The sequence below is a fragment of the Chaetodon auriga genome, chromosome 11, assembly GCF_051107435.1.
Source record: "Chaetodon auriga isolate fChaAug3 chromosome 11, fChaAug3.hap1, whole genome shotgun sequence".
NCBI classification, from domain to species: Eukaryota; Metazoa; Chordata; class Actinopteri; order Chaetodontiformes; family Chaetodontidae; genus Chaetodon; species Chaetodon auriga.
In genome coordinates this window covers 3,948,010-3,962,257 of record NC_135084.1, presented here as the reverse complement: position 1 = coordinate 3,962,257, position 14,248 = coordinate 3,948,010, and the positions used below count along the sequence as shown (strand labels likewise).

Genomic DNA, 14,248 nt, shown 5'->3' with positions numbered 1-14,248 from the left:
AAACGGAGCTAGCGTATCTCTGTGTCACCTCCCGCGATAACACCAAGTGCAAACGAGAACAGCGGTTGGACAAAGTAATAGCAGAAACCAAAGCCACAGCAGCAAGCGGCAACGAGGGACGCATGCAGACTGCGAGCATCTGGATACTCGTTTCTTAGTGAAGTTATGATATGATATGATATGATATGATATGATATGATATGATATGATATGATATGATATGATATGACACATCCCTGGGCAGGATCAGAACTATGCCGTGTTGGAGGAAGTATTCAGATACTTTAGCAAACGTTCTAATCCCCCACTGTGAAAGTACTCCATTACAAGTAAAAGACGTGCATTTAGAAAAGAAAAAGCATGTCAGTGTAATTAAGAGCATGTACTTAAAGTATAAAACTGAGACTCCTATACTGTTATGTCATTACATTATTATAACCCAGGATTTTCGTTGATTAAGGTGGAGCTGATTGTGAAACACTCTGTACAGAACTCCAATTTAAGATTATTTTCATCCTGGATTAATCTGATGGTGATTTTCTCCATTAATTGACTTTTTGGTTTGTAAAAATAAGAAATAATGAGAAATGCCAAAGTGACACCTTCATTATATTTTTTTAGTCTAACGAACAGTCCAAACCCCCAAATTATTAAGAATACATTGAAATGATTGAAGTCATAAAAAAGAAAAGCAGCAGATCTTCATATTTATGAAGCTGGAACCATGAAATGTTTTTAAAGGAAAAATAACTTAAACAATTATCACAATAGTTTTCTGTTAATCAACAAATGATTAAGCAACTACTTGTTTCATTGTACTTGTGCATCTTTATGTTTTGTAAAGTAACAAGTCACTAAACCTGTCAGCCAAATGCAGCAGAGTAAAAAGCACAATATTTCCCTCTGAAATGTAGGTGACTAGAAGCAGGAGTGGGTAGTAACTCGTTACAAGTAACACACCTGAGCAAAAAATACTTTCTTTTTTTACTTGACTACATGTGCTATCTACACCATCATTACAACTGGTCTGCTGTATTCTATGCATTTTGATACATAACCTGAAATGAGCTCAGGGGGCCAGCTGTGGGCAGTTGTCATTCACTGGACAGCCAATCAGTTTGCAGCATGATTCACGCTGTCCCCGGTGCTGAACCATTGTTTCATCCAGCCAAGTTTCCCTGTGAAAAGTTGACATTGATAATCTGGACACATTTCGAATCCCAGCGGGGCCAAAGCCTGTGCTGCATGAGCCACTTTGTTGTTCATCTTTTCCTTTTTGATTATCGTTAGATTGATAGTGGCAGAGAAATAACTGCTAATGCTTTTTGATATTTTCAAGAAATTATATCATTTAAAAGAAAGGCATCTGAAAGGCAGCCTATAGAGACAAAAAAAAAAAAAAAAAATACTACCACAAAACAAACCTTGACACATAATGGCATTAGGTTCCTGACTTGAAATTACTTATTACATAAACTGTGCATTCAATTATTGATTTTTTCCTGGTCACTATACATTTTTAATTTATTTATGAGACATGTAGACTTTAATGACTGAAACACGCTGTGCTGTTTATTAAACATTCTTTACAACAGTTACAGTGTAAATATTCAACAGAGCCCAAACATCACAGATATACAACACACACACACACACACACACACACACACACACACACACACACAAATGAATGAATAAATTAGAATATTAAAAATGTGCAAGTTTAGTTGGTCATTTGACAAATGAGACCATAAATTCACAGCTCAATACAACACTAACCTGTGGGGCTTTGAACAAATGAGTTTGATGGGTTTGAAATGAAGGAGCTCATCAAGTAGAGCTGAAGAGAGTTATCATTACACACAGAACGACTCCAGTTGTATGAGTGTTTCGAAATACAACACTTAAAGACAGAAAGAAAAGAAAAAGTATGTCATATTCTGGAACTCTTCCCAGGTCATCTCCTTCTGCCTGCCCTGGTCTTACAGGGGAAAGACTTTAGTCGGGCTGTGAGTAAACTTCTCTACTACTCCAGAGAAGCCTGTGTGAATATGAAGATTTATAGACTCGTAGTTGGTCCTTTTCATAGTCGGTCCTCTTCCTTTTCTTTTCTTTTTTTTTGCTCTCCTCTCCCATCTCCCTTTTTCTTTGTGGCATCCACTTGCCGCTGAAAGAACTCTGTCTCTCTGCACAGTTTCTAAGGGCCATTTTGGGTTTGTCAGACCTTTATAAACCTTAGTGAAGCAGTAGAAATATCTTACATGGCCTTGCTGAGAGACGAAATACATGGAAGAACCATCACTCTCATCCTGTTAGCTTGTCTGGCCACAGGAAAGACAAGTTTTTGTCAGTGTCTTCTTTTCTTCTGGCTGCTGCTGCTGCTGCTGGCACTCTTACCCCCCTCTGCCAGAGATGCTGCCTCTCTTGGAGAGATGGTGTTCAATAACTTAATGTGCTTTACATATTGTACAATATGGAGTTTTGTTGCTGGGTTGAGCATGCTCTTTTGGTCCCTTTACGAGGCTTGAGCATGTCCTTCTGCTCATGGTATATATTGAGTGGGTTGTTGATAGCCTTCAGAGGACTGGCATCCTTTCACCAGTCTTCACAGGTCCAGTGCAGGTCCAGTTGACAGGAGATGCAACAACAACAGAAAATAAATCATTCAGGTCTGAATATGGGAACAAACCCAATTCACACACATGTATGAGTGAAAACACACTTCCTAGTTGTGAAGCTAATGTTGGTCGGATTTATTAGATAAATTCATCATGGAATAAAAATGAATGAAATGAAAAGCCACAGTTCACCATCTTCATGGGTGTGAGCACAGGGGTGGAACCTGACCAGAGAGCCACTGATCGCAGCTCTGTCTTCATCCAGATCCTCTGTGACTGTGATCAGCTCACTGACTGACATCACAGCCACAGCCAGGAAGTGGTGGAGGAGGACAGCTGAAGGCAGCTGATGGCCTGGGTGATGGCTGATCCAGTCAGACAAGAGTAAAGAGATGGCAAATGATTAAGATTTTGTGTGTAGCTTCTTCACTGGCACGTAAACAGCCAAATCAGAAATATCGAAATCCTTACAGTGAGCTATTGGTGCAGTTAGCAGAGGTTGACTGGGCACTGCAGACGTCTCAGGAGAATGTAAAAGTGCATCTGATCAAATACGCTTTTTTATTTCATCCACATAAGATTTATACTATAGTAAGTAGAACACAAACATGCAACATGATCAACATGTCAGGAAGGTTTAAGTTATTATGATTCAGGTTGGGATAAAGATTCATATTCCAAGAGCTGTCTGTCGATGCTGGATTCATTGGTTAAGGGCCTCTTTCTGCTCCTGAAGCACGTCCGGGTCTGGCAGCTGATGATGATGGTGCAGAAGCAGCTGGAAGACACACAAAATAACATACAGTAAACAGTATATACATGAGCGTTGAAAAGTTAGGAATCACCTGTTATACTGACATGTTTCTCCTTCCCTTCAATTATGGCATGTTGATGTTAACAGAGATAAAACCAGTTCAATTCAGACACCAAATGTGTTACTAACATTTGAAAGAGTTTTGGCACCAAAAATAACCCCTTTTTCTTTCTGAATTTGTTTTCCAGAGCAGAAAAGTATTGTGCTGACTGTGCTCAATCACGCTTTTGTGGCAGGTGATTCCAAACTTTTGAACAGTCATGTTTAAACTAAACAGGAAACAGGCTGTCACTGATTTTGAATGTTCAGTTACTTCAAACAACAACCAAGAAGAAAACAAATGTTTACTCACGGCTCTGCACATGTTGCCTGGACAAACAGATGATCAGCTTCGCTCACTCCAGCTCCTCAATTTTATCTGTCACTGTTATGCAAACAGATGAGAATTAAATGTCAGAATGTCATTAAAAATACGTTTTCACTGTATGAATAAAGTTTACCAGCTCCTCGTCATTGGTGCAGACCTGTCATGTAGAGACAGGTTGTCTTTGAAAAGTTTGGCTGCATCACTTCTATATCACAGATTCTTGTTTTAGCTGTTATGGAGGAAATGATTTAGTCTATTTATATGTTCCTCACGGGGACTGTTTTAGAACAGATGCTCATAGGGCTCAGCCATTACCCTTATACTGTCTGCATATTCTCACTCTGTTTGCCTGGGTTTCCTCCTCCACTCTCTACACTGCCTGAACTGTTCACAGTATAGTATAGAAATGTGCAGTAAATATAGCACTTTGTCAACACCATGACTTTGTATGAAAACCCCTCAGAGACATGGCTGCGATATAAATAAACAACACTAGTGTTCTACATAACACAGCTCAGTAAAGCTGGCAGTATATTGAATGTAAAACAACCACAAAACTGAAGACACGTCTCGAGCTTTCATCAGAAAGAGGCATGCAGTCGACATAAAGTTCATTGTGAACAAGACCTAGTGGCTCTAACATTAACCACTGAGCAACACTGAGCACACTGCATGCCTCTCTGTGTCATATTGTTTCATTTGTGACATATGCTCCAGATAGAGATTGAAACTGCAGTGAAAGGCATGATGTTGGTTTGACAGTCAACAGATCATTTTTTGCTGAGAACTGCCTGTGTCATGTGAAAAAAAGAAGGCTTGTCTCTGCGTGCGTCGCGCTGCTCACATGGGCTGAGTGGCTGCTCTACCTGTTCACCTGGCGCCAGGTGTGAGGGACACAATGGCAGGCCGTGCCATGGCAGGCACACAGATCTGCCAGTTAACTAATGCTAGCCTGCTATTCAATGTCAGCCAAAGACAGGTGAGGCAATAAAGAAGTTGTCACTCTAGGCTGAGACATAAATGTGACATATTATACATGGAAGTTTATCCCAGACTCACTGAGTGATGAAGGTGGACCAGTGGATGATTGAGTGCTGGAGTGTCCTCACTGGGGAAAACAACACAATCACTCTGACCAAACACTCAGTACAGTCTGAGGCTCGGGAAGCAGAGACACATCCATTAATAAACACTTTTGAAAGATAATACGAAAAGTTAGAATATGAAGTAAAATCAGTTCTACATCAAATTACGCTGAATGGTGGCACTAAATTATCAGTTTGGTTGATAATGTCATGATTATTGGCATCACTGGGGCTTTGCACGGTGGCGCAGCAGGTAGTGCGCATGCCTCACAGCAAGGAGGTCTCTGGTTCGATCCCCGGGTGAAGAGTGAAGTTTGCAAGTTCTTCCCGTGCATGCGTGGGTTCTCCCCGGGCACTCCGGCTTCCTCCCACAGACCAAAAAACATGCTGAATGTGGTGACACATTCAAACATGGTGACTCTGAATCGTCCATAGGTGTGAGTGTGAATGGTTGTATGTCTGTGTGTCTGTCTATGTTGCCCTGCGATCGGCTGGCGACCAGTTCGGGGTGTACCCCGCCTCTCGCCCATTGCTAGCTGGGATAGGCTCCAGCCCCCCGCAACCCCGAAAGGGACACGCGGGTATAGAAGATGAATGAATGAATGTCATGCATACATGTTTGCTGGGCTGCCAAGAGCCTGAAAGACACCATGAATTCAAGCAAGTCAGGACCAGAGTTCAGTGCTCACTATGTCAAAAAACAGAGACAAGCATCTTGAAGCATCTTTCACAATCAAATCTTCAGGCTATCGCTGAGAAGACCAGACCTTCTAAATCAGACTGGCATTCGTTATGGAGTACTGAGAAAACTAAATAAACACTAATTAAGCAATCTATCTTGCCTTTTCTTCCAGGCTATTGAGACAAAGTTAGAATATTTAAACATGACAGAATCAAACAGCCATTCCAGTTTTTGCTCCTCTGGACACCAGAGTGTTTCAGGGTTTTGTCATCTCATGGAATATTAACTCTCTGAAATCATCGTCATTTGAAAAGTATAAGAAATGGGACTCACCTTCCACTTGACCAGAGTCACACAGCTCACACTGCACCTTCCCTCCTCAATGCTTCTGACTGGGCCAACCTCAATGACCAGAGGAAGACCAGCTCTCAGCTGTGCAACCAAAGATCTGTGGCTTAGAGATAAACGATAGATAATTCAGGGCCAAATTTCTGTTGTACACTTCTATTCTGTGTGTCTGCAGTTTTAGATTGTTTTAAGGCCCACAGCCCTGCAGCGCAGTGCAGTATGGAGGACTCAACTTAAGGTGGGTATATAGAGGAGCCAAGATCATTACATCCTGTCAGCTTGTTAAGAACTGATCCCAGAGCTCTCCCAAAGCATTTTCTTGTCTTTTCTTCTTTCTTCAGTTTTGCTTTGAGTACAACCCTTTAAACCTCTTCTGTAGTGACTCCAGACTGTAGTGAACATTTCTCTTTATGCTTAGGCCACTCAGGATGAAACAGTATTAGCATTCCCTATACAACTGTCATTTTTGACTATTTCAACCATTAGAGTGACAACATCAATTAGTAACTTCAGCATGGGATAAACTGAGCCAGCAGGTGACTTAAAGACCAATCAGAGTCCTGGCCTCTGGTAGGGCCCTCTGCTGGTAGACAGCAGGAAAAAACAAAAGCCTCTGTGATGCCATTCCTGGTTTTATCCATCATATGCATTCTAAAATCCAACAGGTTCTTGCACAAGAGCAACCTAAGACATTTCTGGCTCTTGTATGCAACTTTCTATAAAGACTGGGCGATCAGTCCGATCTTTGTGTGATAGACGTGTTTCATTTCATGAAATGAAATCAGGTTTTCTTGTCTGCAATATTAAGATTCTGAGTTTACAGTTCTAACTAGACCAGCCGTGAATGCTCCACTGGGTCAGTGGGCTTGTATCTCAAGCCCACTGACCAGATGTTAAACGCTGTCCCTGGCCTGCAGTGATGGGCAGCGTTAAACAGTCATTAGCTGCTGGAGGTTTTACTCGTGGCTCAGATGGAGAGTTGGTCTCTCAGTGAGTTGGCCCATCACTGTGGTCCAGACTGAAATCACTCAGCCCCAGAGGGTGAATCCTGCTGACCCTGTTGATTGTCCCATTTTCCCTGTAGGGCCTCCAGGTTGACATTTCTTGGCCTTTCATTAAATATCTGGACAAGTGCTGATTGGATTTACATGAAAAATGGTTCATCTGTCCATGGTTCTCAATGTCTGCTGGATGGATTACAGCAAAGTGTGGTCCAGATGTTCATGGTTCCCAGATGTGTCCTGATGACCTTGGTGATCCAGACTTTTCCTCTAGCGTCACCATGAGGATGGTATCTGATTTGAGCGAACCATCTAAACAAGCGTTAGATGGACTGTCATGAAATCTGGTCCACACGTAGCTTTGATGATCATTTTCATCCAGTGCCATGATCAGGTCAAAATTTCACTTTGGTTTATGATCAAATCCAGACAGTCAGACATCCTCAGCCGCACTGTTTAGTGCTAGTTAGCAAATGTTACAACACCTCCACTATGACAATGGTAGATAGTAGACCTGCATTTATTAGCATGTTAGCATTTAGCTGAAGACACAGCCATGTCTATAGAGCACAGAGCAGCATGGCTGTGGACTCTTTTGGAGTATGCCTTATTTTGTATGACATTACATACTGAAACTCACCTACAGAGTTTGTATGGATTATGGAATTGGGACACAATTGTTTTTGACTTTAGAATTACGAATGAATGTTTTCACTGAAGCTTTTTGTGGGTGAATCCAACCTGCTGTGAACATCTGAAAAGTGTTGCAATAATCAATGTATTAACTGCATAGTAAAATACAGCAATCAGTCAGGAAACACTATATGTTTAAGTGACAAGTCAGTGTGAATTTACTGTAATTATTAAGCAAAGGATTATATTCCTGTAATAAACTAGTGACAAACAGGACACAGGGGTGGGAAAACAAGGCACCACATTTAGTAGACAACGGTTTCTATCAGTGACTGCCCAAGTTGACCTGCTCCTGCTGCTGACGTCCATAAATTAAGAAAACAAGTCTGTGGAAAAGCAAAAATGGACACTTCTCATAGTACATACAGTGCATAACAATGAAGAACATTATGCTCAACAATCTCTTTATTTCTGTCAGTGTGGTGCTGTCTCTTTCCTCAAATTCTTCCTTATACACACAAATATTTGGCACCACATTCTTCAGCATGAGAAGAGTAAAAAACAATCATTAAATTAATATACAACCCTGCGACTAGTTCTGCTTCTGCATGATCTACGGGTAAATGCAGGACTACGGGACTGTACTGCACTGGAGAACGAGAAGTCTGCATACAGAGGTTTAAGCTGTAAAACCATATGCATTTTATTGACCAAAGACATAAGGGACAAAACTATATACACTGATATATATCCCCAACATCCCCACCATCTAAACTGAATGGAGCTTAAAAAAAGAAATCAACACCTTTTTTAAAAAATCCTTCCTGGTTCCATAGTTTTGACTTTTTTTTCCCATGCTCCAGGGTCACTGTCCATGAAAAGGTCCACAGTTTCAACTCGTCCAGTCACACACCAGTATATAGTGACAGGAAGTAGATATACAAAAGGAAAATGGGATAGATGAGAAGGGGCTTCTTCGTTTTAAATTCATCTCCGACGAGCAGCGATGCAGCACTGTAAGCAGCCCAGAACACTCCAAACAGCTGGAAGACAGAACAGACAGACATTATTTCTGACTGAGAATCGCTGAGCTCAGATCATTTTAAGCAGTGTGATGGAAAGTGTTGTTTTTAGTAGAGTCACATTGACAGAGTTGCTCTTCCTGAGTGTGTATTGATGCTGTTTTTGGACAAATGAGAGCCATCCTAGGAATCTGTATTTCTGTGTAGATCCTCTGCAGACACACTTCAACTGTGTGAAAATAACCTGATGTGGAAGTGTGCATGCATGTGCCACATGACTGAGTATGACCTGAGCTGATACTAGGTGTAACCTGCGGTCTCGACTGGCGTGAGGATGTTAGGCTGGCATGCAGGCAGATCTGTGGTGATTGGAGCGCTGCCTTGGCTACAATACAACAAAAAAATTCTTTTCAACATTCCTCTGCAAGCAGTGAGTGAACCAGCAGGCGATGAGTTCGGAGTCTTGTGTAGACCAGAGCGCAGGCTCATCCAACCTATTTACTCCAGTTAGTGTGCCCACGCCTGCAAACTCAAAGTCAGGTAAAAAAGGTGCCAGTTCTGACACCGTCCCTAGGCCATCCATAAACAATTCCTCGTTTATTCTTCTTTAGTCAGCAAAAAAGATTCTCCCTGCTTGCAACTACCATCAAACACACTGTCTATCCAATTTAAGTTTATTTGTACACAACATGAAAAAGAAAAGACTGTCTCTGACTCACTTTGATAAGTGTAGAAACCACCTCAAACCCTCCGATCACTAAGAGCAGAGGGGCTATGACGATGAGAGGAAGAAGGGAATATCCAATCACTCCAAGAACCTGGCCGAAGGAAACCTGCTCGACAGAACAACAAGACTCCATCACCAAATGTTTCTTTTACAAGAGCGAGTCAGTCAGAGTCATGTCTGACTGTATTTTGACTGGCTGCAGAAAGTGACTGGGTGTCAGCTGCACTTACCTCACCACCGAGAACCCGAGCCAGCAGGAAGATTGTTAGTGATCCAAATATCCAGATGGTGATGATCCAAGATACAACCTGCGGAATGAAAGCTGAGTTGAACCAGCTGACTTTGAATTTCTGTGCATTTAACTTAAGTACATAAACAGGTGAGCATTTTATCCTCGACTGTGACTGATGCAAATGCTCCTGAGACACTTTCCACTGACGGAACTAAAGGAATGTAACATAATGTGTATCCATCACCACAGAGTCTGCCCTTGCTTCCACAGTTCTTTTCACCATGTGGGAAACTAAATGTGGGCACTGCTGAGGGGGTGACACTAACAGAAATGCAAGTTCCAAGTGCTTTCAGGGGTTGGTGGCAGAACTGTCAGCTGTGACCTGCTGAGCAGATGTTTTGTTGTATCACAAAAAAGATGATTACAACAAGCACAACAACAGTTACCACCACTGTACAACAGCATCAGGACAACAAACACTTTAAAACAAGTCAGCAGAACGAGAGCCCTGGATTCACCATGAGACAACGTGAAAGAATATCAACGGCTGCTGCCTGTCCCCTTTTCTTCAATTCAAATTCAAAGAAGACCCTGGTGCCAAAGCCTCACACGGTTCTTACAAGTTCAGATCAGCTAGTTCAGTTCCTGCAGTGGGAAAGGGCTAACAGACAGTCCTGGAACAGTGTGGATGAATTCATGAGAGCAGATCAAACAGTGGTGTTCATTGTGTCCTGGTTACCCTGAACTGTCCATAGATGGAGATCATGGAGAAGAGCAGCACCACAGCGAGAGGGCCCCAGAAGTCCGGGTTGTCTCTGACCACCTGCCGGTTGTAACCCAGCGATGGCATTGGCATCAACACACATCGAATCTTGTAATAGATGTCCTTCAGGTCAATGTCCAGCTCCTCCCTGCTCACACGGACAACATCATTAAGACAGAGGCTTTGCCTTGATACTGACGAGGGAGATGAAATGTGTTTATCAAAGAAAAATAGAAAGTGGCAACAAGTAGGGCCACATCAGTAGGGCTGATGCTGATCTTTAAGTCACAGTTCATTGTCACATTTACCTCTGTAACAGTTCATCCATGTCTTATTAAATACACCTGTGCATAAGATTCTCCGCGCTCACAGAGCTCACCATTTATTGTACAGAACGAATGACTGAGTAACAATTATATTTAACAAATTCAGTAGTCAAGGACACCTCTGAGTTTTGGAATGTAAATAGGTTTTGTTGAAAAGTAAGATTCTATAGATTTGAATAAACTATTGTGGTGTCTGTTTGAGCGTATGCAGAGACATTATTTCAACACGTACAGTATTTGTGTCATAGACTGCTGCTTCTGAGGAAGAAAAAAAACAGCTTTAGCCTCTAGACTGGGGTGGGAAGAGAACACAGGAGAGACTCCTTTACTGCTTTAGGATTAACATGTAGTCAGGGTTAACCTTTGTCATTATATTCAGCTGGCAAAAAAGTCCCAGGAGCTGTGTTTGGCTCTCCAGGAGCTGCAGCATGTATTTCCTGACGAATCATACTGAACACTCACTGGAACATTTATGTTTTACTGCTAACCTGACTGCACTCTGACAGCACACCTACCTGTCCTCAACACAGTCACACCTGCGCTCAACAGTGCCGACTCAGCACACAGCACACTGTGACTGGTTGCGTTCTTGGGCCTATAGGGTCTATAGATTGTTATTGTACTTTCAGGGGTCTTAGAGGGTAAGTGCCAACATGTATAAAGGAATTAATTAATAAAACATGCTGACTTGAATGAAATTAGGCCATTCTGAGAAACAGAATTTTGGTTTTGATTACTTTTCCAGCACTACCCTTTAACGCTAATAAATAAAACTGCCATAACATTCCAAAGAGCGTGGTCATGATGTGTGAGTGAACTCGGTGGTAGACACGCAGTAATTGGATGACGAATATCACCACAACACCGTCCACTCGTGATTAAAGCTACTCAGCTTCTAGGCATGACTGTAGTACACCACTGTAGAGGCTGTTCCTGTGCAGACCTTTCGTAGCAGCCACTCAAAAGACTGTGTGAACAGTCAGATTCACCACACACAGCCAACTGGCTGGGAACAGATGACATTTGACAAAAGTCATGTTTTTATTGAAAAATCTGAGTGAGTTATGAGTTTAGAAAAGACACGACATGTACTCACAGAAGAGGCTTGCTCTCTTCACCGTCATCCTCCTCCACCTCCAGCAGCCAGCCGTAGCCTCGCTGCCTCAGGAAGGTGGTGGCATATGGATCTTTACCGCTCTCAGCGCCCATGTTTAGTTTGATGTCCGGGGCACTGATGGTGCCGCTGAGCTCTGTGGAGAACATGTTCGTTTGATCACAGACTGGTGTGACACAATATGAATGTCTAACAGATGCACTGCCATGAAAACCCGGATGGACGACCACACTGCATAAGTTTGTCCTCTGTGTTTGGTTAAACGGCACCAAACTTAAAGGGGCATTCCACTGATTAACACATGAAGGTCAGATTTCTTAAATCCGTGTCTCACAAATCCACCAACTTTATGATGGCACAATATCAATTCACTGGGATTCCTCCTATATTTAGATTTTTGAGGAGATAGCTGCCTTCCTTGGTAACTTGTATCCCTGAACATTTGAGTCTAACCTGAGCTGAACTGTTCTAGACCGCCATAGTTGTTTGTGGTGTGAAAGCGAAGGAAACAAACACAGGATTGTATGATAACACATATGTGATTTTCACATGATTTCAACAGCTAAACTACTGATAAATCCATCTGCTGCTCATGAAATGTGTTCCTGAAGCGATCTTACAATTGACTTGTACGAGCCATGTACAACTTTATGCAAGTCATTTCGCAACTATGGCAACATGTGCATGTCAATGTGGTTATTTTCTTTAATAGGTCAAAAGCTGTTAAAACTGCTTTGCTTGGATCCAAGACCATGCATTTTGTCACTTCATTGAGTCCACTCAAAAGTGTGTGACAGCAACCTAACAGAAATAATCATTACTGCACAAGATGTTTCATCCTGTCTCTACTGTTTGTCTTATTCATGCAGCCAATTTGCACTGAAATAATACTAATAATACTTACTGGTTATTTACAGTGAAAATAAACAACTATTACTGTCAACCTGTATGCCGACATTGCTCCAATGATGTCGGGTATGTCTGTGGAAGCACCTCAGACATGTCATTTAGGTCGGAATCGACCGATTGTACAGACAAGCAGAACGAGCCAAAAACAGACTGGAAGGCAAATCCTTCAAGCCTCTCAATGCAGATTCAGACCAAAGCAACAGGTAGTGCTTCAGTGTTGATAATGCACAATTGAAGCATATGGCTGAACAATGTGCCTTCACCTGTGTATTTTAGTCGCTCCATTGTGCTGCCCTGTTTAAATGAGCACAAGATGCTGTTGTTCAGGAAGGAGCAACAGGTCAGAGTCTTATGATGGAGCATTATGACATGTGTTATCTATTTCTGTTATTTATTTTCATCTAATTAATGCCACTATTTAAATTCCTTGACTATTACAGTAATAAGTACAGCCAATGAGCCTCTGTTGAACGTTTACATTTTTCACAATAAAAGACAGTTTTCCTGTTCAAACTGTGAATTCTGTGGCCCATGTCACACTTGCTGTGAATACATACACACATGACAAAGCCCTAAATGGACTCCATTTGTTTAATCATTCTATTTTGTGTTTTATCTAGTCTGCTTTGGTTATTATACATAAGCTGACGCTGTAGTTGCACTCGTTTCTTACCTACTTCATTTGTTTTCGGGATTTATGTGAATTAGTTGCATTAATACTGTATTTTCCATTTGGGATCAATAAAATATCCGATCTGTTAAACTAAATACATAACTGTTAACATGTTTACAGAATTTTTAGCTTGATCAGAGCACCTAGCTGCTCGTGTTCTTATGACATCTGTATTCATAAGGTTTGTTATCGTCTACTATGCTCTCCGACGTTACATAATGTGGTGGAAGGTTTGAGAGTGACAACTGTAAACAAGTGGTGGGTTACATTTGGGGCAAGGCAGATTACCATTAAGCTTCGACACAGAGCTAACTGACTTGCAGAGCAAACTTTTAATGTCAACATGAACAATAAGCAGGATTTAACGAAGCCTCCTATTTTTCAGTGATCTCTGTTACATTCGTGGACGACACGTCTCAGTGCTGCAACTAACGTTAGTCAACTAGCTAACGATAGCATTCTCACTTATTAACGCACAGTAATGTTAACGTTAGCATTTCGAGGAACACCGTGTCGGCCCACACCTCGAAACTATTACAGACTGAATAAACTTGTACCTGAGGGATTGTGCTGCATTACAGCAACTAAAATAAGACACGTAAACAGTGTTTGGCTCTTTCAGGCCTGCTAGCCGTGGAGCTGTGCTGGCGTTAGCCTACCTTCAGCCTCTGTCGAGGAGACGAACGTGAAATCTCCGTTGGTGGGAGAGAACTGCATGGTTGATTTTATATTACGACCGCGCGTTTCAGGTAGAAAGAAATGGCATTTAAATGAACGGTCCGTGAAATATGTCGGGAAGCCTTGATAACGCTGTCATTGATCACAGCTCAGCAGTGAAGTTAAACTATCGCATTTTGTTTTCGTTCCGCCTGTCACTTCGGGGGAAAGCAGGAAGTGCAGAGGAAACTGGGAAAGGAGACACGTCGTAAGATGC

The 14,248-nt window shown here is 41.9% G+C and overlaps 1 protein-coding gene across 1 annotated transcript; it reads right to left on the bottom strand.

Moving 5' to 3' along the window:
- Positions 1-7,991: 7,991 nt before the first annotated feature.
- Positions 7,992-14,248, bottom strand: yipf4 (Yip1 domain family, member 4). The gene is made up of 6 exons (XM_076743915.1): positions 13,974-14,248; positions 11,715-11,868; positions 10,269-10,440; positions 9,528-9,605; positions 9,290-9,403; positions 7,992-8,591 (listed from the first exon to the last, which is right to left on the bottom strand). The coding sequence occupies exons 1-6, from the start codon at positions 14,029-14,031 to the stop codon at positions 8,454-8,456; spliced, it is 714 nt and encodes a 237-aa protein (XP_076600030.1). The 5' UTR covers positions 14,032-14,248; the 3' UTR covers positions 7,992-8,453.